Here is a 22,069-nt window from a genome sequence, read left to right as displayed (position 1 = left end):
GGAAAAAAACACCTCAGCATGTCTTGACTAAGGTGAAAATGAGGGATCAAGTCCAGAAGAAAAAAATTGCTTTTTTCCATTTATTTGAAATATTATTAAAAATGCTGATTTTTCTGAAATTGGGAATCATTGTAAACCTTTACTTCTGAATTGTTGGTAAATACGTGATACCAACAAAGGTCCCAGCTGTGCACAGTCACCATCTCTGTGCAAATCTGTAAGACTTGCAAATCACTTTGGCACTTTATTGACCATAGAAGTCTGTTTTTCAGCAGAGACTTAGGGAGCTCTGCAGAATAAATTAGATTTGRGCCAATTTAGGACTTTTTCTGTGATCCTCATGTTCAGCAGTCACTTAAGTTGTAAAGAGTTCAATAATATAAATAAATCAGGACACTTCAAGCAGATTTAATTTTTAAAAGTGAGATGCCTTCTTGGTACCCTTGCTGAATAATAGCATATTGTCTAAATACTTCRAATTCTTTTGAATGCACTCGTTACAGATGGCATTCAGATATTTGGAAATTGGTCAGGGATTTGGCAAAGCACGAGGAATAAACAGCCTAATCCAGGGAAATACTCACAGYACCATTTGCTGATGCAATCCTTGCTTGCCCCTTGCCCCCTCAACTTTCACATGRATTGATTCAAGCACTGCTGCAGCCAAAACCCAAAGCTGGAAGGAGAGGGGACRGCAAAGGAAAAGCAGTTTTCTGCAGGAGCCCTATGTGCCATCAGCTCGGGGCAGCTCTGCAAACACCAGGGCAAGGTGAAGCACGAGGGGAGGGCTGGAAGGGCATGGGGAAGGGCAGACACRGCCTCTTCTTTTTGGCTGCAGGGAGTTCTGAAATTATCTCAGCTAATCTCATTAAAAGGCATTTTTGGATTGCAGCTCTGCTGCAGCCAAGCTGTGTGAGCACTGAAGCAAAGCTGGGGGTTTCTACCTATGAAAATTTAAGGGTTTTTCCATCTGGAGCTAATAGAATAATCTGTACTGTTTGGAGACTCAACAAGATTGTTATCCTTGGAGCCTAAAGGCCACTGTCCCTTTGTATGCTTGGGCAGGTAGATTGAGACGTAGAGTTTCAAAATCTCAACACTCCTCACAAGTCATTTTTTGAAATGAGAATATACTTTTTCCCCAACCCATAGACTCATTTAATTACAGAAAGCCACCTTATTAAAAAAAACCAATCTTTTATTGATTGATAAGTTAATTTAGTTACCTTCATTTATCTTACTTCTRTAAGTTTTGTTTTTAATTGTTTTCCTACTAATATGGCAAATCAAAAATGGCCATACCTCCTCTATTTTTAATTATTAATTGCAAATACACCAAGAACTGATTGAGAATGACTCCGAGTCAAAGTTTTGGCTATACTTTTATTTACTTCACGTACTATGAACATATACATTACATGCTACAAAAAAATAAAAAAGGAYTTTAACTGTCAAGAAAGTGGATAGTGTTATAATACAATGGCACATGTTCATATTTTTCTTCAAACAGGTTTGGTTAGAATCCTTCCCCAAAACCATTAACAAAAAGGAAGTGTTTTACTCTTAAAGATGATTAGAAATATTTGCATTATTAACAAATACAATTCAAACAGATTAACAAGATTTAACCAGGTCATATATTAGTAAAAAGGCTGGGGCTTACCAAAATGAAATATATATTAAAAAACCATAGCAGCCAGTTGTACTTTTTAGTGTGATATAAGGTGTAAATGCACCAGAAGAACACAGTGTAATTGAGCATTCTGYTTTCATGGTGTATTTCTAGAAATGATTATTCTAGTTCTAACACCTGCCTATGCACGAGAGACCAAAACCACAGCCAAGGAGAGACAATAGATTGTGACCAACATTCTGAGCAATGATTTTTTTGCACGCATCGGGGAGAAGGGAGGGAACAAATAGAAGAGGATAAACAAAGGCCACAAAAGGATTTCATCTACATGTTCATGAACAGAGGTTCTACCTATCTGCCTTTAAGAGCCTGACAAGTTGAAATGTCTATTTCTTCCAAATGCAAAGATACTCCTTTCTATCTATGAAACAAAATCACATTTCAGCTTCAAACTGAAGGGTGGAAAACAGTTGCATTAATGTATCAKTCAACTAAGAAAAACTGCTTAACAAGAATTTGGGATTCTAATGTAACAGCAGCTATTAAGACTCCTCTAGTTTCTTTATTTTGCTCTTTCAAAAGTGTACAAATATTCACAATTTATACAGTCTTACCAAAACCACATCTACAAAGTTTGCAGGGTATTTGCTAGTTAATTCAATTTAACTCTTTCGTATTAAAAAGGCAAGATTTGCATAATAAAACTTCCAGAAAAATGTTCTTTTGGTATCTTAATTCCTGATTGGAAACATACAAATATATGGGCTTTCATTAACTGCAGTTGGCAAAAATACTTCAGAACAGTGTTACTCTAAGGACACACTGTTCATTATGTTTCTTTTGCAATACCTGAAGAAAAATATAAGCATATATGGGCATTGAAAAATTGAGTATTAAGTCTGTTATTTAGAGTGCAGCTATTGAACAAAAACCCTCCAAACAGTTACAGTAAATCTCAGGATCAGAGGAAAAACAAATTGGCCTTAAAGAACCCAATGAGTTACAGAGCCTAGAATTAGTTTCTCTTTTTTTCCCCTCAAAGTAGATTTTGTACTAAGCTAGAAGAGCTCCCACAATCACTGGCACGTCACCCTAACCAGAATGGCAATCCAAGGTGGAACAGAGCTGCAATTCCTTGTTTCCATTCTTACACCACTGTCCCAGCTGTCAGTTTTCTGATAATAATCCTCAGYAGTGCTCATGAGACTGGTGATGGACAGGTGTGATTAACATCAGTCCACAGAATTAATGAGTGCCCATAACCTGAACATTACTCAGACTTGCTGATGGATTAATTTTGAAGTAAAACAACTAGTACTTAAATAGAACAGAAATATTATCATTTCCAGCATGTTACAGAGTTCTGAGGTAAAGTGTTACCAGTATTGTTGTAGGGTYGGTGCCTTGCAGCAAAGGCCTTTGCAGCACATGCAACCCATGAGCCACTGGAGTCACACAGGTTTGGAGCAACCAAACCCAACAGTTTCAGTTTGATACTATTGAAAAAAAMCCCTTCTGCATGGATTATACTGTAGTCAAAGTTACACGATTTAGTTTGGTCACCAGAGTGCTGTGCTTGGAAAACAACCCAGGGTACAGGCAAGGGAGAGTTACTTCAGTGTTTAATTTCAGTTTACAAAACTTACTAAATCCATTCTGATTTATATTAGAGAAAACCAGATAATTAGAAGAACAGACTAAAAAACAACTGTCAAGCAGTGCRTAATACTGCCTACTCAATTTGCACTGATTTTCATCATGAGCTAGGAAGCCATATTTACTCTATTATGCCTTTTTTAGAATCAATCCAGAAGCACACAATTATTTTCCATTAGTTTATTAAAAATAAAATCCTCATGAATTCACTATCAAATATTTTACAGATGGGAATCAAACCAGAAGAGTCCCCAGAGTATCTTTAAAATAAAAACAATATTTGGTTTGTCAGTTCGTGTTTGACACTGATTTGTACTGTAACAGTATTGTACAATATTGAAGAATTCTAGAAAAATTAATCTAGTCCTACACAATTTAATTTTATTGAAAAGCAGTGTCAATATTTTAGTATATTTAGTGAATCAAACACTGCTTTAAAGCTACGTATTAAAGTGCTATGCACGTATTTTTCAGCACTGATATGGAGGTTTACACTTCCATAAGCCTTGTATTTGTGGATAAAGAGATACCTGTGTGTTAATAAAAATCTTAAATTAAAATCAGCTGCTATGTTTGAAGCATCAACAGTACTGAAGAAATCAATCTAGTGTCCACAAGCTTCTAGAATTCTGAGGCTGATTGGATCTGTCATTTACCATGAAAATGGTAAGGATCTGTAAATCATAAGGCTGTCCCCAACGGGCCCTACATCAATCTGTACTGTGCACAGTCAACTGACCATGCAGAGCACTGTGTAGCCTTTCTAGGACAGAGAATCCAGGATGGAAAAAAACACGGAGAGAGCTCCAGRATAAATCTGTGAAATTTCTATCTAGGTATTGAATTGTCTACGGTTGACGTTCATTGCCTGAGGAAGAAGCAACATAAGCAATGGGCCTGGAGAGAGCTATAAATGTTATTTGAACATCTACAGCACTGCTTCCTCCAGCTGCTGCTGCTGGCAAGGTCCAGGCTGCCATGCACATGGACATAAGCAGGCATTACAACCTATAATCATGGCCTAGTTCTGCCACTTGACACACGAGTTATCTACTGTCGTACCCTGAATTACATGACCCTTGCTTAAGGAATGGTGGTGTTGAGTCCCAGGGGTTTGCAGGTTATCAGAATGCTTATCCAAGCAATACCRCTTGCAGCGTCGGTCAGAGCATAGTCTTGATGGCATCTGCAATAAAACAAGTTGAGACTGTTCCCATCTGTAAGAGCAACTGTTGAGCCACACTCAGCTGAAGTCCTCGTCAGGATTCTGTTGATCCAGCAGACGGACATGTGTGAATGGAAAGTGACCGCGTCTGCCATTACATTCTCCTTCCCACTGACCGCTCATGTTAATCTTTGTGACCTTTACCAGCTCACCGACCTGTGGGGTAAGAAACACACATGTTACAGTCCAGAAACACAGGCAGGATGAGCTGCCACCCCTCCCTYGGTGTGCTGTCACCCAAGTGCACCAGATACACATCTATAAAAAGCAGCTTTAGTCCTGACAGTTTGAGACACCAGCCTGCCCCCRATGCCATTCACTCCAAGAAAGTATATAAAGAAATGTACCTAGATGAGGTGAGAACTACCTGAAGAACCAGCAATTCAATATCAATCCTCCAGAGTGCTCTTGGGACCTGCTACCAGGTGTTTTCCTGATAAATGTGCCTTGCTGGACTGACAGAAGCCTGCACACTGCTGGGACTCCATCAGGAGCCTCATAAAGCAAGGAAGGTTTGCACTTGTACCAAGTGGACACTCCTCTGCAAGCTCCACAGCTCCTTAGTTTTGAAATTCCACTTTTCAGGCAGTATTTAAGGAGCTCTGGAAAGTGGAAGATCTCTCTCTCTCGACAGATCCTAACATGTCTAAGTAGTGCCCTAAGGCTGCTCTGTTCTTACTCTGGGAATCCATAACCAACCACTACCAAAGGCAAAGCCAGATGGCATTTCACTCTTGCCCAGCATGGATTTCTCCCAGAAATAAATCCCACTGAATCACAGAATTGWTTAGGYTGGAAAAGATMYTTAGRGTCATGGAGTCCAACCATTAMCTCAGCACTGCCAAGTCCAGCACTCATGGGAATAGTAGAAACCATTGATGCTCTCTCTCTCTAGCCCAGGAATACGTCTCCTATTCTTATCTCCACCCTAATATTCCCAGCGTCAATTCCAAAGGCATCATCTCCCTGTGCCAAAGGAACAAACTGCTCAGCAGTCACTCCCTGAGGGCCATGCAGGCAGTTCAAACCAGGACACAAGTCTAGGTCTGATCAGTCCCCAACTCTGTTTCATATTTAAGGGTACTTAATAAAGTGGCACTTACACAACCTAAGAAAGCACAATTTACATTGTCAAGATACTCACTGCGGAGTTAATGAATGCATCACTGAAAAGCTGTCTACCCCTCAGTAGAATTTTATCAATAATCTGATTTACGAGTAACATGCAACTGCTTTTAGAATTCTTCCCACATCACAGATGGAGAAGGATGCTTTCGGGACAGATACACTCTATTTTCTTTCACTAATTCTGTAAATAAACTCTGAAGGTGTGGCCAAAGGCCTCGCTGCATTTCATCCAGAAATTCATTGAATATAAAGTTAGAGTTTACACAGATGCTCATCACTGTGTTCCAAAKCCATCCGAAACAACCTCATTATCTGAACTTTCCAGGCAGCCAACAAAGAACAAGGAAAACAATTTCAGATGTTAGCAATCTCCATTAACTTTACAGGTTTTAATCACTTGCGATCTTTTGCCAGAACAGCTTTTAACAGTTCATAAATTCAACCCCTTCATGGACATTTAATTAAGCTTCCCATACCTCTCATGATTACTTATGTGGTAATGAGAGGCCCATTGGGACTCTTGCTGTAGCTTTATTTTTTCCTTTTGTAGTCATTAGTATAGACATTTTAATGAATCATATTTTGAAGAAAATCCTCTTATGTATTTGCTACAGGCAAAAAGGAAGCCTTCCTCCAGTACTRAATGCAAGCTTCAGCTCTTTAGGAATTTAATGATGCAGTTTGTATAATTTTGCTACTGCTAATAACCACTGGGGGGTTGTACTAACAAAAATACTCTGCTGACCAAAACAATACATCAGCTATAATTTAACAAGGATAAGATTCAATGTGACAATACTAAAAGTGGAAAATCTGATTTCCTAATCACAGCCATTACCAGAACAATGTCCCAGATAACTTTAAACTGCATCAGACCTGGATATAATCTACAAATCAGCCTTCAAGAGAACAGTGTTTAACCTCCAACCCACTGGGAAGGGAAAAGCATGAGTTACATTGAAGTTTGCTGTCTGCAAGGGACTTTTCTTAGACTGTTGGCTTCTGATCTTATTGACTATCACACACTAATTAGTGTTCATTAGGGTTTATCTTGGATGCCTTACAATAAACTCACCTGAAAGAGGTGGGTTCAACAGAGCAATGCCACTGAGTTACAGTATGGGATGCTTGCCACACGCCTCACTCCCAGTAGCTGTTGCTCGGCTTTCAGGGGTGTTTCAGTGTCATTGCAACCAAGGACATGCATTTATGAACTCCCCTTACTAGAAGGAGCTACACTTGAAAGCTGCATTCCAGTAATTGTTAAAAGAGGAAAGACCTCTGAGATTAAATATTCCTTTTTTTGCCAGTAATTTCATTTAGCAAACACTGATAAAATTTTCATTCACACTTCGTTTATATATATAAACCTTCTCATTTCGTTSTTATAAATATATATCTTTACACCTGTCAATGCAGGACTAACTTTAAGCAAGCATGGACCACTTCACAAATGCTGGCTTGATAAAATGGTTCCATTAGATCCTGACTAACTTACAGATCTTTCTAGATCTGCTTCAAACCTCTGCCTATTAAGCCATAGCTCTAACACTCTCCTGAAGACAATACAGAGAGYCTTTCCAAAAATTACTTATTATTARAAGTGCTGAAGTTTTACAACCTTTARGCTAGAAGTGGATTTTGTCTGTGAATTCTCCTCCCTTTTTGCATTGACTTATGGCAACATTAGTCCACAGTGCATCATCCCACCAAGCACAGCACCTCAGGAACAACACTGTACCCTGCTAGAAAGCCAGGTTTGTCTCAGTCTTCATCAGAAGTTTTAAAACTAAATATACCCCATATGCTTCAAAGCAAAACTGAAGGTTCAAGTGAAGACTTCTGTATGCTGTGGTTTTATTCCAAGTACTCCTCTTTGGTGAGGTCAAGGTGGCAGAGTTCTGCTACTGTTACAAAGAAAAAAAATAAATCGATCGATCTCAGAGTCATTCACCACACAGATCTTCCCTTTTTCTCCTCTATTTTCTCTTAAAACAGACTGAAAACTCCTTGCATAGGTCCAGTTACATGCAAAATAAATGTTAACTTCTCCTGCTGAATCTTTTTTCCATAATAGAGAACAGACTTTATTAGAACATCGCCTGCTCTGATCCTCCTTCCTTGAGCTCTTCAAAAGCATGTCAGGCTTAAAATAACAGAACAGCACAGATATTATGTTTGCAGTTTGGGCAAAARCTGTTTGATGTTAAGAATCTATTTTTCTAAGAGAAACAGTGGGATCCACCCCCTCCCATGAATATTGCCAGATTTAAGGATAAGAATTTTCATTTGGAAAGAATCCCACTTTCTGTATTTATAAAGAGGTCTGGGCAAAAATGGAYTGATAAGATTTACATAATGCTCTCTACTAAGTTATCTAAGAAAGAGATCTCTAAATAAACAGAGAAGGAACACCATGAAGTGAAAGGGAACATGAAAAAGGGAGACAAGAAACAGCACTTTGATAGACAGGATGGAGAAAAACTTGGGAGAAAATGAAGTGCATATTGCTTTTTTCCTGTACAGACATTGAAAGCAACTCAGKAACATTGTGATTGGAAGTGATAAAAGCTGCAAGGCTTTGAAGGCCACTAGAAGCAGTGATAAATGGTTCACTTTTTAAAACTAAATTTTTGCAATATTACATAAAGAATAAAGAGCCACCACTCCTATTGCATTTCTTAAATGGAGAGCAAGACAATATAACACCCTAACCAAGAGGTCCAAGGTGTCAAATGATAAATATTTAGGCAGTTTTAAGAGGCACACAAAGGCCGTTTCTGAACACCAGAAATCTCACGTGGTCAAGAGCTGAGYTGAACTGACAATTCTCAGCTGCCCCTCCCAAACACTTCAGCTACTCAGCCTTTACCATCAGTTACTAAAAGACACTAGAGGTGGTAATGTAGCTCAGAAAAGAGAGGTGTTATCCACAAAACTACTCCTCCTACAGCACAGCACTCTCACCAGATCATGTGAGTTTTGGTGAAGAGGATTGAACTAACCTAAGATCAGGCCTGGCACTCACAAGCTGTTCTCCAGCACGGAAAGCATTTCCTTTCACCCTAAGTTGCTTATGGCCTGGATTAGCAGTATTTCCTCACTCTCCCTATTTCACTCCATGCCCCCAAACCTGCCCTGGGCAGCAGTGTGAGGTTCTTTAGTGAAAGAAAGTGTAAAGTTAAGCCTTAAGGAATTTAAAATTCAGAAAGAAAACCAAAAGGTTTTGCTAAGTATGCCACAACATAATATCCAGGGGCTCAAAACCAATCTAACATCTGGTAATTAGAACAGTCTGTTGTTCAGGAATATTCCCAAGCTCCAGGAGGTGGCTGGGTGGAAAAGTGAGAAAAAGAGGGAAAGAGACAGCATTTTAGCCTTTATGAGAGTTTGAATGATAGAAATCATCATGTTTCCCTAAAATCTGATGAGTTAACATAAATTTCTCTACCTGCTTCTCCACCCAAAAAATTCAGGTATCTAAYAGAGCATGTAGCAACTCAGAATATATTTACTACCTACAATTTCACATCTGCCAGGGTGTACATCAATTATCCATCTGCAGCATGTGCTGCATTTCCCAGTTCTGTACCAGACACACACCTACAGCTGCCAGCTCACTGAAGTCCTGGAGTGCCTTTTGTGCTATGCACAATTACACAAAGTATTTGAGAGTGAAGAGGAGRTGCTCTGACTCAGCACAGAAACTGTTTTTTCCCAAGTACTTAAAATGTTATATAAACAGGAAGTCAATTAGGTATCAGGAAATTCCAGAGCCTCTAGCTCAAAGAAAGCCTAGATTAAAGGATACAATTTACATATCCTAAGGCAAAGGTCTGCCACAGGGAATACCTTAGTCTCAATTTCCTCAAGAGTAACTTGAGGGAGAACTATCKGATGTGGAGACGTAGAGCATTTTAGTCACCTTTTTAAGAGGGAGAAAAGACAAATAAAAAAGGACCTGTCCAAGTGGTTGATCCTGTCAGGAAGTGAATCAACCTGAGGGAAACTCACTGTTTTACTACAAATCCTACTCCTTCAATTGCTGCTTTATACCAGACCTCCCTAATAAAGTGTAAATTGTAAATGCTCCTGCTTCACAACCTAAACCCAAAGTCTGCTTGAGRTGTTGTTACCATTAAATTCTATGTGTGATCATCAACATCATCTCAGTCCAGGTAATTWCAAAGTGTATCAATGTTTCCACTGATTGCTTTAAAACTGCTGACAGACTGAGGGRAAAAAAAACAAACCCAATACAACACAAACCAACAAACAACCCAGCACACCTTGTACACATTGCGGTGAGGCACATAACAGCAAACACAGGTTCAGACATACAATTTATGAACTGTTCCCTCTCCCTCCCCCCTAAAATAAACATTTCAGAAGTGARAACATGGATGGGGAAACACTTATGTTAGTGATGATTGACAACAGACATGATACTGGTTCAGTAATCTAATAATAATCAACAATAATCTAATTTACAAGTGACTCAAGTCACTCATTTTATCCGTAACTTATTAATCATGATGTAAAACCAGTATTAACAATGCTTTTCCCTTTCTCATTCCTCCAAAACTACCACGTGATTGAAAGGGAAATCCCTTGAACAGATCTCTTCCTTCTAAATTTTGCCCATTATGTACCTCCAAAGCCAAGGCTGTCTTGTCGTAGGCATTAGGGACTCGCTTCTGGATAACCCGGGCATAAATAGGGCCATTCTGAAGGTTAGGGAGCGGAGTGTTGATGCTGGGCTGGGCATAGGGCCCTGGCTCCGGCCCACCCAGTGGTTGTGGGTGGGAACTATCCTGGTTACCTCCAATCAGAGTAGGGACTGAAGCTGAGGAAGGTCTATACTTCTCGACGTAAGGAACRGGTATCATTCCCCTCTTCCCTTCGCTGTCTTCTGCGTTCCACCACTGCTCTTCAGGTTTATCCCGGATTCTCAGTATGTCTCCTTTCTTAAAGGGGAGATCTTCCTCATCATTGCCATTAAAGTCAAAGAGAGCTCGCACATACTCGGCCTCCTCCTGCCTGAGGATAACACCACTATTCTGCCTGGAGCGGGAAACGGGTTCTATCAAGGTTGTAGTGTCCAAATAGTGTATTTTGTAGAATTCCAGTAAAGATGGCAAAGAATCAAACTCTTGGTCACCTATTCGAAATCTGGTGGGATTCGACCCTGGAAAGAGAAGGCAACATGTCAAAGAGAGCATGAAAACTTTAAATCAAACATCTGAGAAGACAAATATATTTACAGAGAAGTATTTCAACACCAAATTTGAGCATCTTTATTCAGCTTTTCTGAATATTTTGAATCAAAGCACTATCATGATCATGATTACAGCGTTTTTTTTAAAGATTTTGTCAAGGATGGAAAAGAGAAAYTCTTTGGCACTACCAAACTTCCCCAATTAGGATAAAAATATCCTTGTTTCTTTCAATGTTATATGGACCCAACAAATGAAAATGTTCAGTACATCAGTTTCTCAGGAATCTGTACCATTTTCCTGCTTTATATTCTAAATATAGGTACAGTAGTTCAGTAGAATTTCAAGAGAATTATTTTAAACTCTCTTTTGCTGGTCAGATCCCTTTCCAATGAACAACACTGCAATAATGGTTATTTACCKGTTGTAAAATATCTTGGATTAAAGGCATGGACACCACAGAAAACTGCTTTACACAGCAGCAAACAAGTGATGCGAATGGGCAAATGAAGTGGTTTTTCATTTTGATAAAAGGTACCAGTAAAGAAAATTATCTACATTTTRTGCAATGCAAAGCAACAACGTATATTTTCATAACAGGTATGACTCAGCCTTTTAATCTCGAGTTGTGTAGCTTCTTTGCCACATTTGTCAGATGGAGCCTAAGCTATAAATCCAAACCTCAAATACATTGAATTACAGATGATGTTCACATTCAAGCCATTACAGGCATCAAAGTGCAGAATATCCATTTCCAATCTGTGTGCTGGGCTTTTTTTTCCATTTTATGTTCTTCAGGCTCAGCTGGGAAAAAACACACACATGATGTTCTATTTCCACCATGCCCTGTGCCATCAGTTATGGGAAGAACTGGGGAAAGCTGGAGGAGGGGAGCGCAGATGAAAAGATTTATGCTTTAATGAGTAACTCTTTTAGCAAGAAGGGGATGCTTACTTTGCAAGTCTGTTTTCTCTGCAGGGAATATCTAACAGTCCCAAGACTTAGCTCTGGAGTACAAAGCTAGCAGAATCCTTCAAGCTGTCACTGATCCAAAATTCCCTGCAAAGTAGCACTGTCAGCATGGAAAGCTAATGTTACAACAAGTTCTTTCAGGAGAGCAAAAAGGGGTTCCGACAGAGAAAAGGGCAGATTCAATAAGATCAACACAGACAAMCACCCGAGAAATGAGTTCTGAAGTATCCTGAAGGAACATGAGCATTAGTGGAGCTGGTTAAAGGAAATTCAAAGGAGCAGAACTAAGTCATTGGAAAATGCACGTTTGCATGCATTAACAGCCCTGAAAGGCTCTCAAAAGAAATGAATACAAACACAATGAGCCAAAACCCAAAAGCAACACCCTCAAAATAATTGCAAAAAATAAAACACCAACTGGCATCACCAAGAGATAAGGAAGTCRATGTAATTATTAGTAAGAAAAACCCAGCGTGGGAAGACAGTTAAGATTCCATGTTATTCTCCCAAAGTGTAGTATCCTGGGCAGATGTAAAACCCCCTCAACTTTTGTTGCTGAGATGATACTTAGAGCTCCAGGCTTGGCCAGAACTCTGGAATTTCATCCCAGTGGCACTCTTAGCTTTGTGGGCTCACAGGAGATGAATTTTGGACAGGCAGCATCCCTACAGCACTTCAGAACAGCTGATGTTCACTCAGGGTATAACGGGATCTGGGAATGCTGCACTTCCACTGGAATTGGAAGTCTGAAACCAAGCAGTAAAAACATCAGGTTTCAACCAACCTGGTGACAGAAACATGAGCAAGTAACTACCACTATTTTAGTTGTGAAGCTTTAAGGATTTAACACTTGAGTTAAAAGAAAAAGTCACAGAAACTTTAAGAGCAGGGCAGCAAAGCTCTTTGCAGCCATATGGAGACGACTGAATCTCAGGGAAGTTCACTGACATGGAACTTATTTCACATGACAGAAACAGAGAGCCTGGAACACCAATTCACCTCTGTAAAACCTGCTACAAGCTGACTCAGCCAGACTGAGCTCTGTCTCAGCAATGTAAGGACACACAGAAAAATCTTAACAGGTCACAGGCAATGAGCAGTTCATCAGTAACATTCACCAGCTTGGTCAGCACCAACAATCTTCACAGGATGAACAAGGATTTTTGGAGTGCCTTTTTTTTTTTTTCCCTTTGGAACAGGCTCACCCTCTTGAATTAATGCACAACAGCCTGAGAGAGCTGCCAAGTGTACCTGAATACAAGTTGGACTTTAAGAAGAAAAGTCCTCTGGAACATTATGTACAGGGAAGGAGTGATTGAAATCAGTGTACTGTATCCTGGAAAATCAGATCCTAAAAGGCATTCTGAATGGCAGCCAGAGGACACAGACACTCCAAAGTTTGGGACCAGAAAGATCAGTGCATTCCTTGAAGGGACAGAGAGAAAAGCATCATAAAAGAGTGATGTTACCCTCACAAAGACCACGCTGCCAGAAAACCACATACACTTTAATGCTTTTCTTTTTTAAAAAAATATAAGGCAGCTACAGAAATTTGAGAAGACCTAGAAAAGAAATCCACAAGCTTAATCCAAATTAATTTCCAATTAATATAAAGGCAGCAACCTCATAATTGTCTGCAGAATTTAAATAGAAGACTCCTAAAATTTAGCTAAAATAGGCATAAATAGGACAAAATAGTTCAAAGTCAYAGTTGGTAAAACACAGGCTGGAAATAAAATACAACTTCACCTTCCCAATCAAATGGCAAACTTTCCATCAGTTTAAGTCTTTCGTGGATACTCTTATTCAGCTAAATGATGCTCACATGTAGTGGGGAAATTATTCCATTCACTACTGACTCCCAAGTTTTATCATTCCCTGGTATAATGAAATTCAAAGATTAACAGATTTCAGGCTCAGAGGAATTCTTCAGCCTCTTGTTTGAACTGCAACACCGCTCATACCTGTAGGCCAATAGAATAATTATTTAAGGCAAGAAAAAGTTATATCAAGAGGGTGAGTGGGATTCTTTTTGAGAATAAATGCAGATTTTCCTTCATGGTMCTGRGATTTTTTTTGAAGGCACAAGTCYGAGCAGCACAKTGTGCACATCTGAAAGCTCTCAGGAAGAGCACAAGCATGTAAAGGTAAATCCAACTCCTGGAAGAATTTTAGTCAATTCCTATGAWAGTTGGACACTTGAGAACTAGAAATTATCTCCCCTCCTCTGCAGGCTGGCACAGCTGGAGGAAGAAAAGTTGCTCAAGGTGCACCTCCACCACGAGCATGGCTCAGCTGAGTAAGGTTATTCTTTGAATGAGAAGCACAAAGGGCTGAGTATCATCTTTCTTATTTACTTCATCTCCACTGATCAGAACAGCCAACAAAACCTCTGCTCTCAGAAAGGTAAGGAAAGAGTTAAAATCCAAAGGGTCCCAGAATTGAAGAACGTTTCAAACCTGGCTCATGTCAGTTCTCTGTTTAGGATGCACATTCCCTCCTGACACAACCCTGTGACACTGCCTTGGCTTTGTGTCAGTCTGGGAAAGAGTGGATATGTGTTTTAAATACTGTACAGACACTGGGCAATTAGGGCTATRAACCACCCCATRTTCTACAGCTTCAGGGTGTGGGCAGGTGGTGAAACCACAGAGCAACTTCTCACTTTCTCAGATATCTCAGGGGGTTTGCATTTTTCTCTTCACTCCAATTGTCAGTGTCACTGGGGAATTTTCTCTTCATTCCCAAGCTTTGGGAAGCTTTTCCTTCCAGTGCAGGGAACACTTCACAGAAATACAGGTTCTTCTTTTTGCATCTACTTCTAGTCTGTAAGGGTGGCTCCCTTTCCCAATTTAGAGTGTGTTAGAGCCAGAAAAGCTGTTCTTATCACACAGGGCACAAGTAAGATATCTCAGTGATGTAAGCCACTTCCTCCTGGAGCATATGGGAACTGTGCTCTGAAGGCATCACATTCCAGCCCTGTGCTTCCCCACCCCCATGGGGACACCGTTTTTCCTTGTTCTTAAGTACCTTCCTACTCATGCTGAGCAGAACAAATAAATCCCATGAACGCCCTATAAAAACATAAAACTCCACTGACTGGAAGAGCTCTGAGCACACCAGAACATTCAGTCAGAAATTACAGACTGAGGATAAGAAGAGCAGATGTCTTATACAGGCATTTCCTAAACTTGCAATTAGTTCTTATTTAAATACATTTTGATCTTCATGTAAAGAAAAAAGCTCCCAGAACTCAAACCAAAGCTAACCCCCAAGAATCAGAGTTAAAACACACTGCTCACACATCCCTAAACCCACTTCATCCAGAGCTCAGTGTGGATATCATTCTGTAWGGATTCTGATTCCAGGAAGTTCAGTCACAATGGAAGTGACCTAGAAATGTTAAGCATCACGTTCCTAAAACTCATAAATGGGGAAAGCACCAATTTCTGTGTTCTATCTATTATATTTCCCTGCTTCAGAAAGACAAATTTAGTAACACTGTAATGCTTCTGTCTTTAGAATGCTGCACTCTCAACAGAAAGCATTTCTATCTTTAGGTATTTCAGGCATTTTTTTAGTGCATATCATACATTTTTACCCCAAGCCCCCAGGACAAATTGCAAACACACAATATATTTAGTATTTCCTCTGTTGTCCATCACCGTGCTACTGCCTGTATGGAACACTTTGTCTTGTTTGGGATTTCTTCAGCCACAGCAGTGATACTTCATCACAAATGATACCCTAATTCTGATCCATTTCCACTGAAAACAAAGTGTTTGTCTTTCCCATAATTCAGGGATTTGTCCTATTTTTTTAACTTCCTTAAAGCATTCCAGGAAGACATGAAATATTCTGTTAAAGTCTTTTTTCTTTGTTATGCTGAAAAAACACCTGCAAGAAGTTAGAAACCGCAGCATCAAACAAAAGATCAATTTAACAAAGAGTTTGCAAGTTTACCTTATACTTTAGAAATCAAATAAAGAATCATGGTTTTGTGACATTATGACTTTTAAATTACAGAAGCCAAAACTCCTCATCTCATTCATTCAGTGCTGAGGCTTCCCTATCCCTAAGAGCAGTGTTAGACCAGTCAGGAATTCCACAAGTACTGAGACCAACAAAAACCAGCCCAAGAACTTGACCTGGAATATTCAGATTTCCCAGTGAGACCTGTGCATTTGCCAAACAATAAATTGCTATGGAAGCTGTACCATACTAGAACACAGGGAAGCTGGTTTTCCTAATGTTTTAGTTTGGCCACAACAAACAAGTAGGACAATTTGCAAACATTTAACTCCTTTTACTTCATTAGTTTTCCTACCCAAACACAAAATCAATCTTCTACCAATGTTTTCACCTCCCTCCTATTGCAGAACAACCTCCCACTTTTTTACTGAAAGWGCATCTTAATTACACTTAAAGTGTAATTTAATATACGCCCTCCCCAGCACTTTCTTTGGTTGGAGTGTGAAAAGACAGCAAAATCACCATGAAGGCATGATTTAATTAAAATTACTAAAATCAGCGTGGGAGTGTCTGTAGAGCAAGAGTGATGCATCACCCCTCCCCAGAACTTCCAGGGCACAAATAAAAAGGAGACCAACCAAAACATAATTATACTTTTCCAGATCTATTAAGCCTACTCCTTTAAAGCAGATAAGCAYTTAAAACAGAAGAGAATTACAAGGTATTTCATGATTTTAACCAAAGCCAGCCCACAGAAAGCCACAAAATGTTACAGAGCTTAAGGATGTGACACAAGAAAAAAGTTAGGATGGCTTTACTGAAGTCATGCCAACTRTTTTTCCAGAGATGAGCTGTTCCCCCAAAAAACAACTGCCCAGAAGTGACAGACACTCATGATCCAGTATTTTTTACTGTCTTTAAAATCCTATTAGGCTGGATTCCACAACAAGCCATCCTGGTGACTGCTCYACACAACAGCAGCCATCCTTGTCAGCAATTACTGCACCAAACCTGTCTGCACACACATGAAACAACAGAGAACCCATCACATTCTGTGCCAAACCATTTCACTCCCCACGGCAACAATGACTTCCACTTCCAGCTGAATTCAGCCACCTTTAACTTCTAACGGTGACTTTATGACTTGAATGCACTCTGCAGCTCTRGAATGAGTTACACTTTCCCAATTTTTCCAACCTCACATGTCTCAAGCAGGGGAAATTTCTAACAGAGCACATCTACTGGTAGCAGTTCTGGTTTTTCTCAGATTATATCCTTAGTCAATCACTCTATGCAGAGACTGAAAAATATAACTTATATATAACAAAAATATGACTTATAATATAATAAGTCTTGTTACGTCTTTCCAATACTGGTCTCTTAGTCCACCCACAGACCTATATCACAGTGTCTCTGAAGCAATTCAGTTTACTTTCTGCCAAGTAAGTTCATCAAATCTCTTATTACAGGTCTACTAAAAAAATTATCTAGTGGCTCCTATGCCCGCCATACATCCACATCATTTTGTAAAGATTATTATCCAAACTTGAGCAATTACAGCACTAACTTCACTAAYTGCCACAGGAGGGACACCACTGCCTTGTATTGCAGGTTTTGACATATCCAAGGATTCTGCATTGCTGAGAGTTTAGCTGAACTAAACAGCAAAAATGCTCATTCTYACAGTGCTTTTCCCTCTGGCACAATCAGCATCTTCTGCTGTTGAAGCGTTACACTTAAACATGTTGTTTTCTTATTACATGTCCAGTTGACGAGAAAKAACATTAAACTTCTCCCTTTAAGRGGAAAGAAACTGAACTTCATATCTGATTTAAAGACACCATTGCCTTTACTTCCTGAAGAGTTCCCACTACTCAAACTCCCCACTCGAACTCAGCCTCCCTGATAATGCAAAGCTGCCTTGTCAGAAGTCAGACTTTGTGGATGACACTTCCACAGAACCATCTCCCGGCTGAGGTGACACGGAAAATCTATGAACGACCGCTAAGGGATTTAGGAAAAGAAAAAAGAGGGTGCGAGGCTGGAGCTGCAGGCTGCAGGATGCCCAACTCCAGGATGCTGAATTTCGTGCGGCACAGGACGGCAGGTGCGGACAGACGGCTCGGCTCTGGCAGCGGCCCCAGCTCCGAAACACGGCTTAATTCCACCACAAAGCGCTCCACGCCTGCAAACGCCGCCCGGGCGCCGAGCGGAGCCGCCCCGGCTGCCCTGCCCGGGGCTGCGGGCACCGCCAGCCCTGGGGGTCACTCACCCGGGGCCCCGGGGCCCTCGCCGCCGGCCCGCCGGGCTCCCGCCGGCCCCAGGCTGTTGACGATGTAGTGCGAGACGCGGGAGCTCTCGGACACCGACAGCACGAAGTCGCCGGGGATGGTGCCCGAATCGCGCACCAGGAAGGTGCCGTGGCGCTGCCCCTGCAGCAGCGACACGGCCTCGGCGCGGCTCAGCCGCCCCCAGTACCAGCTCCCCCGGTCCTCGGAGTCGAACTGCCCGGCCATGGGGGCCGCGCTCCTCCCCCGCCCGCGGCCGCCGCCGCCCGCGGAGCCGCTCAAAATGGCGGCCCCGGCCCTGACCTCACCTACCGGACGTGACCGCACGCGGGGTGGCGTGACGTCATCTCCCCGCGCGGGCGGGGTCGCTGTGAGGGCGGGCTGTGAGCGGGAGGCGGGAACCGCTGAGGGGAGTCGGGGCTGCGGAAAGAGCGAGTGAATCCCGGCAKCAAACGGGCTGGAAAACACCGCTGAGATCATCGGCTCCGACCTGTGACCGAGCACCACCTTGTTAACAGATAACAGTGCCGCGTCCGGTCGTTTCTTGAACACCTAGGCACGGTGACTCCACACCTCCCTGGGTAGCCCGTTCTAGTGTCTAATGACTCTTTCCGTGAAGAAATCCCTCTTGATGTCCATCCTAAGCCTCTCCTGGCACAGCTGAAGGCCGTTTCTTCTTGTCCTGTCCCTCATTCCTTGGCAGCAGTGCCCGACCCCTACCAGCTTGCTCCTTCCTTTCCAGCAACTGTAGAGTGAAAACGTTCCCCACTGAGCCTCCCCAGCTCCCTCAGCCGCTTCTGGTGCTCCAGACCCTTCCCCAGGTCTGTTCCCTTCTCTGGTCACACTCCAGCCCCTCAATGTCATTTCTGAATTGAGGGACCCAGAACTGGACAGAGTGCTCCAAGTGTGGCCTCACCAGTGCCMAGCACAGATGGACAATCCCTTCCCTGGCACTATTGCCACACCATTCCTTGTCTTAGGAGGCCATAAAGATGGTCAAGGGTTTTGAGCTGAAACCTTATGAGAAGGGATTGAGGTCACTTGGTTTGTTCAGCCTGGAGGAGATTGAGGTCAGACCTCATCGTGGTCTTCAACACCCTCCCAAGGGGCAGCACCAACCTCTGCTCTGTGACCAGGGACAGGACCTGAGGGAACAGCAGGAGCTGTGCCAGGGCAGGTTTAGGGTGGATATCAGGGAAAGGTTCTTCCCTCAGGGTGCTGGGGCACTGCCCAGGCTCCCCAGGGAATGGACACGGCYCCAAGGCTGCCAGAGCTCCAGGAGCGTTTGGACAATACTCTGAGGTACAGGGTGGGATTCCTGGGGGTCTGTGAAAGGCCTGGAATTGGATTGGATGATCTTTGTGGGTCCCTTCCAGCTGAGGATATTCTGTGATTCTGCACACTAAAGGCAGCAGCTCACTGTGTGTTTTCCTTCAGGGCTGTGCCAGCAGCTTCTGTCCTCATCCTCCCTGCCAGCCACATATTCCCACCCCATGGCTGCACCAGCACAGCTGCTTTTCATGGGACTACACACTGAATTGGGCCAACGAGCTGWTCTGGGTTAAAAATAGCCCTGCAAAAGAAAAAGTTTCATTTTATTCAGGGCAGTTCACAGACTGCATTACCACAGAAGTCTGCAGCAGGGAAGAGCTTAAGTTCCACTGGTGCCACAGAGGAACCATGTGYGTGTGTGGGCATGCACAAATTAAGAATTATATCTGTAAGAACAAAGCAATATTTACCACTTTTAGATTGTTTCCTAAGATCTCTTAAATCCCACAGTAATATCTGTAAGCGTGTGTAGAATTCTGCTCCAGCTCTGCTCAGTTATGGGAGCTTTTTTTCCTAGAAAGGAATGTACTTTTTCAACTGTGTGGTCTCCATGTGGCAGCACTTGCATAAACAATGTTAGAGCACAGCTGTCCCTGACTTGTGAGGRTGCTGGGCTCCCAATATCCTGCATTTTTGTAGGGCACTTTGGAGCCCTGTAGCTGTCTCCTGGATGGGACTCTGGCATTGTGTCAGGTAACCAGGGTTCTATGAACCTTCACAATATCCCAGTGAGAAAATATTCTGTCTTACAGGTGGGGAGCCTGTGGTTCATCAAACCCACCAGAGAACACCAGGTGCTTGATTTCAGCTTCACAAATGAACATCCGTCCTCTGCTGATCCTCTTCTCTCTCCAGATGGACTGGCGGTAGGAGCGAGCCCTAATCCATTTGGAAGCCACAGTCCCAGTTTCCGTGGTGATGTGTRGGGTTTGCTGGCCAGCTGCAGGAACAGCACACACACTTCCATGGGTTTTTAACAGGTTTGAAAAGCTGCAGATCCTTGTTGGGGAGTTTAATCATATCCGCAGGAACACGTGTTCGTTCTGTTCACTGCTCAMAGACCTCAAACAAACAAATAAACCTGGACCTAATTCACCATTTTTCTGACTCTTGCCAGACCGCTGCAAAAAAGTCTTCTTTTCACTGCAGGCCCACAAATTGTTGTTTTCCCCCTCCCTTCCCAATCCTCATCTCTTATTCTCAGCCGAACCCCAAAACTGCAGGAAWTGGTGTTTTCCATCAGGTTTTGGTTTTGATTTTCGCTCACGTTGGAAATTCTGTTGCACGATCTCCCTCTGGTGGTCATAACCGGGGAAACGGATAACGCTCTGCCCTAAGTCGTTCCTGCAAGTGTTTTTAGCTGGAATGATTTCATAGAACCATGGAATGGTTTGGTTTGGAAGGGACCTCGTAGATCATCCTGTTCCAACCCCCACCCAGGAGGACAGGGACACCTTCCACTATACGAGGTTGTTCCATCCAACCTGGCCTTGTGCACTTCCATGGATGGGTTGTCCACAGCTTTGCTTCTACAGTAATTTTCTAACTTTCATTATTTTTAACAGCCTTTCCTTACTTAGCGTTTCTGACAATGAGTGGTAGCTTTCCCCACATTTCTTTTTCCCCACATTTCTTTTTCCTCCCCTATGCAAACACTGCACCCCTCAGTGGTTTACCACCTTTGACCCATCCTTGCTGCACAAAGGCTACAACAAGGCAGAGCCCTTCTGCCCAATCCTGCTTCCTACAGGTTGTAAAACTTAACATTTTAAGAGTTCAGGAGATCTTTCACAGGCAGAGGGATTGTAGAGAGGAATGGGAAAGAAAAACAAAGCTCTGGGGCACAGTCTMARAMAAAAAAAAAAAAAAAAACCAGCTTGTAATTCTGAAGAATTCACTGTTAATAACAAGATTTTGAAAGATGTTACAAAATGTTGTGAAAATATTCTGTTTACCCACCTGGCACCCTGGTTTCCCTCTCTTGATTTTGTCCCTACCTGTTGTCCAGAGATTCTTTTTTCCTGAGAAGCTCTAAAATTTTGGCAGCCAGTCTAAAGCCACAGTCAATCAGTAGAAAGTTTCTTGCTGAGTTCAATGAGTGAGTTTTGAAAAGGTGCCAAGCATCGAGTGCTGTAGTACAGCAATATTCTGTCCGAGGTGACATTCAGGGATGGTAAAACAAAATAAGGAAACACCTGGGTTAGCCAAGGGTTCATCTGCTCTCTGCTGACAGCAGTGCAAGGTGACTTGGTGTCACATAACCATGTCCCAATCATTCCTTGAAGGGTTTGGCTTTGTAAGGCTGGGCTAGAGCATATAGCAATACCTTGTCCTACTTACAAAATTAAAACTAAAGGAGGAGAAATTCCATCTTTTGGTTTCTTTTCCACGTGACCTGAAGAAATAGCATTTCTGCCAATTTCCTCTTGCAATTAGTTCAAATTCAGCTGCTCACAGGAGGTGCCTGTGTCCTGTTTGTTCCTTTTCTTCACCTCATGTGTGGCCCCTGCCAGAACTGTTCACACCTGACTTGGAACTGTCACCAGTGTCAGAAGTTCCTGCCAGGTGCTGCTGTGGGATGTCAGCACCAAATGTAGCATTTTTGGTGAACGAAGGTGACGTGAGCCCTTGTGTAATGAGCTCTGTG

General features: G+C 42.1%; 1 protein-coding gene across 4 annotated transcripts; it reads right to left on the bottom strand.

The window, feature by feature from the left end:
* Positions 1 to 1,363: 1,363 nt before the first annotated feature.
* Positions 1,364 to 18,401, bottom strand: CRK (CRK proto-oncogene, adaptor protein). 4 transcript variants are annotated; one of them, XM_057386886.1, is made up of 4 exons: positions 18,075 to 18,401; positions 10,295 to 10,830; positions 7,442 to 7,546; positions 1,364 to 4,670 (listed from the first exon to the last, which is right to left on the bottom strand). In XM_057386886.1, exons 1-4 carry the CDS (start codon positions 18,316 to 18,318, stop codon positions 4,533 to 4,535), a joined length of 1,023 nt encoding a protein of 340 aa, XP_057242869.1. In that variant the 5' UTR covers positions 18,319 to 18,401; the 3' UTR covers positions 1,364 to 4,532. The 4 variants fall into 4 exon arrangements, 3 of the variants coding, with proteins under 3 accessions (XP_057242869.1, XP_057242866.1, XP_057242867.1); XR_008966676.1 differs by having other exon boundaries at positions 4,608 to 4,670; positions 7,384 to 7,549; XM_057386883.1 differs by lacking the exon at positions 7,442 to 7,546.
* Between the last annotated feature and the right edge of the window lie 3,668 nt (positions 18,402 to 22,069).

This window comes from Malurus melanocephalus, unplaced genomic scaffold, assembly GCF_030028575.1.
Source record: "Malurus melanocephalus ecotype Western Australia unplaced genomic scaffold, MMel_1.1 scaffold_1090, whole genome shotgun sequence".
NCBI classification, from domain to species: Eukaryota; Metazoa; Chordata; class Aves; order Passeriformes; family Maluridae; genus Malurus; species Malurus melanocephalus.
The sequence above is the reverse complement of the archived record's forward strand: the minus strand, read 5'-3'. Positions and strand labels throughout refer to the sequence as shown.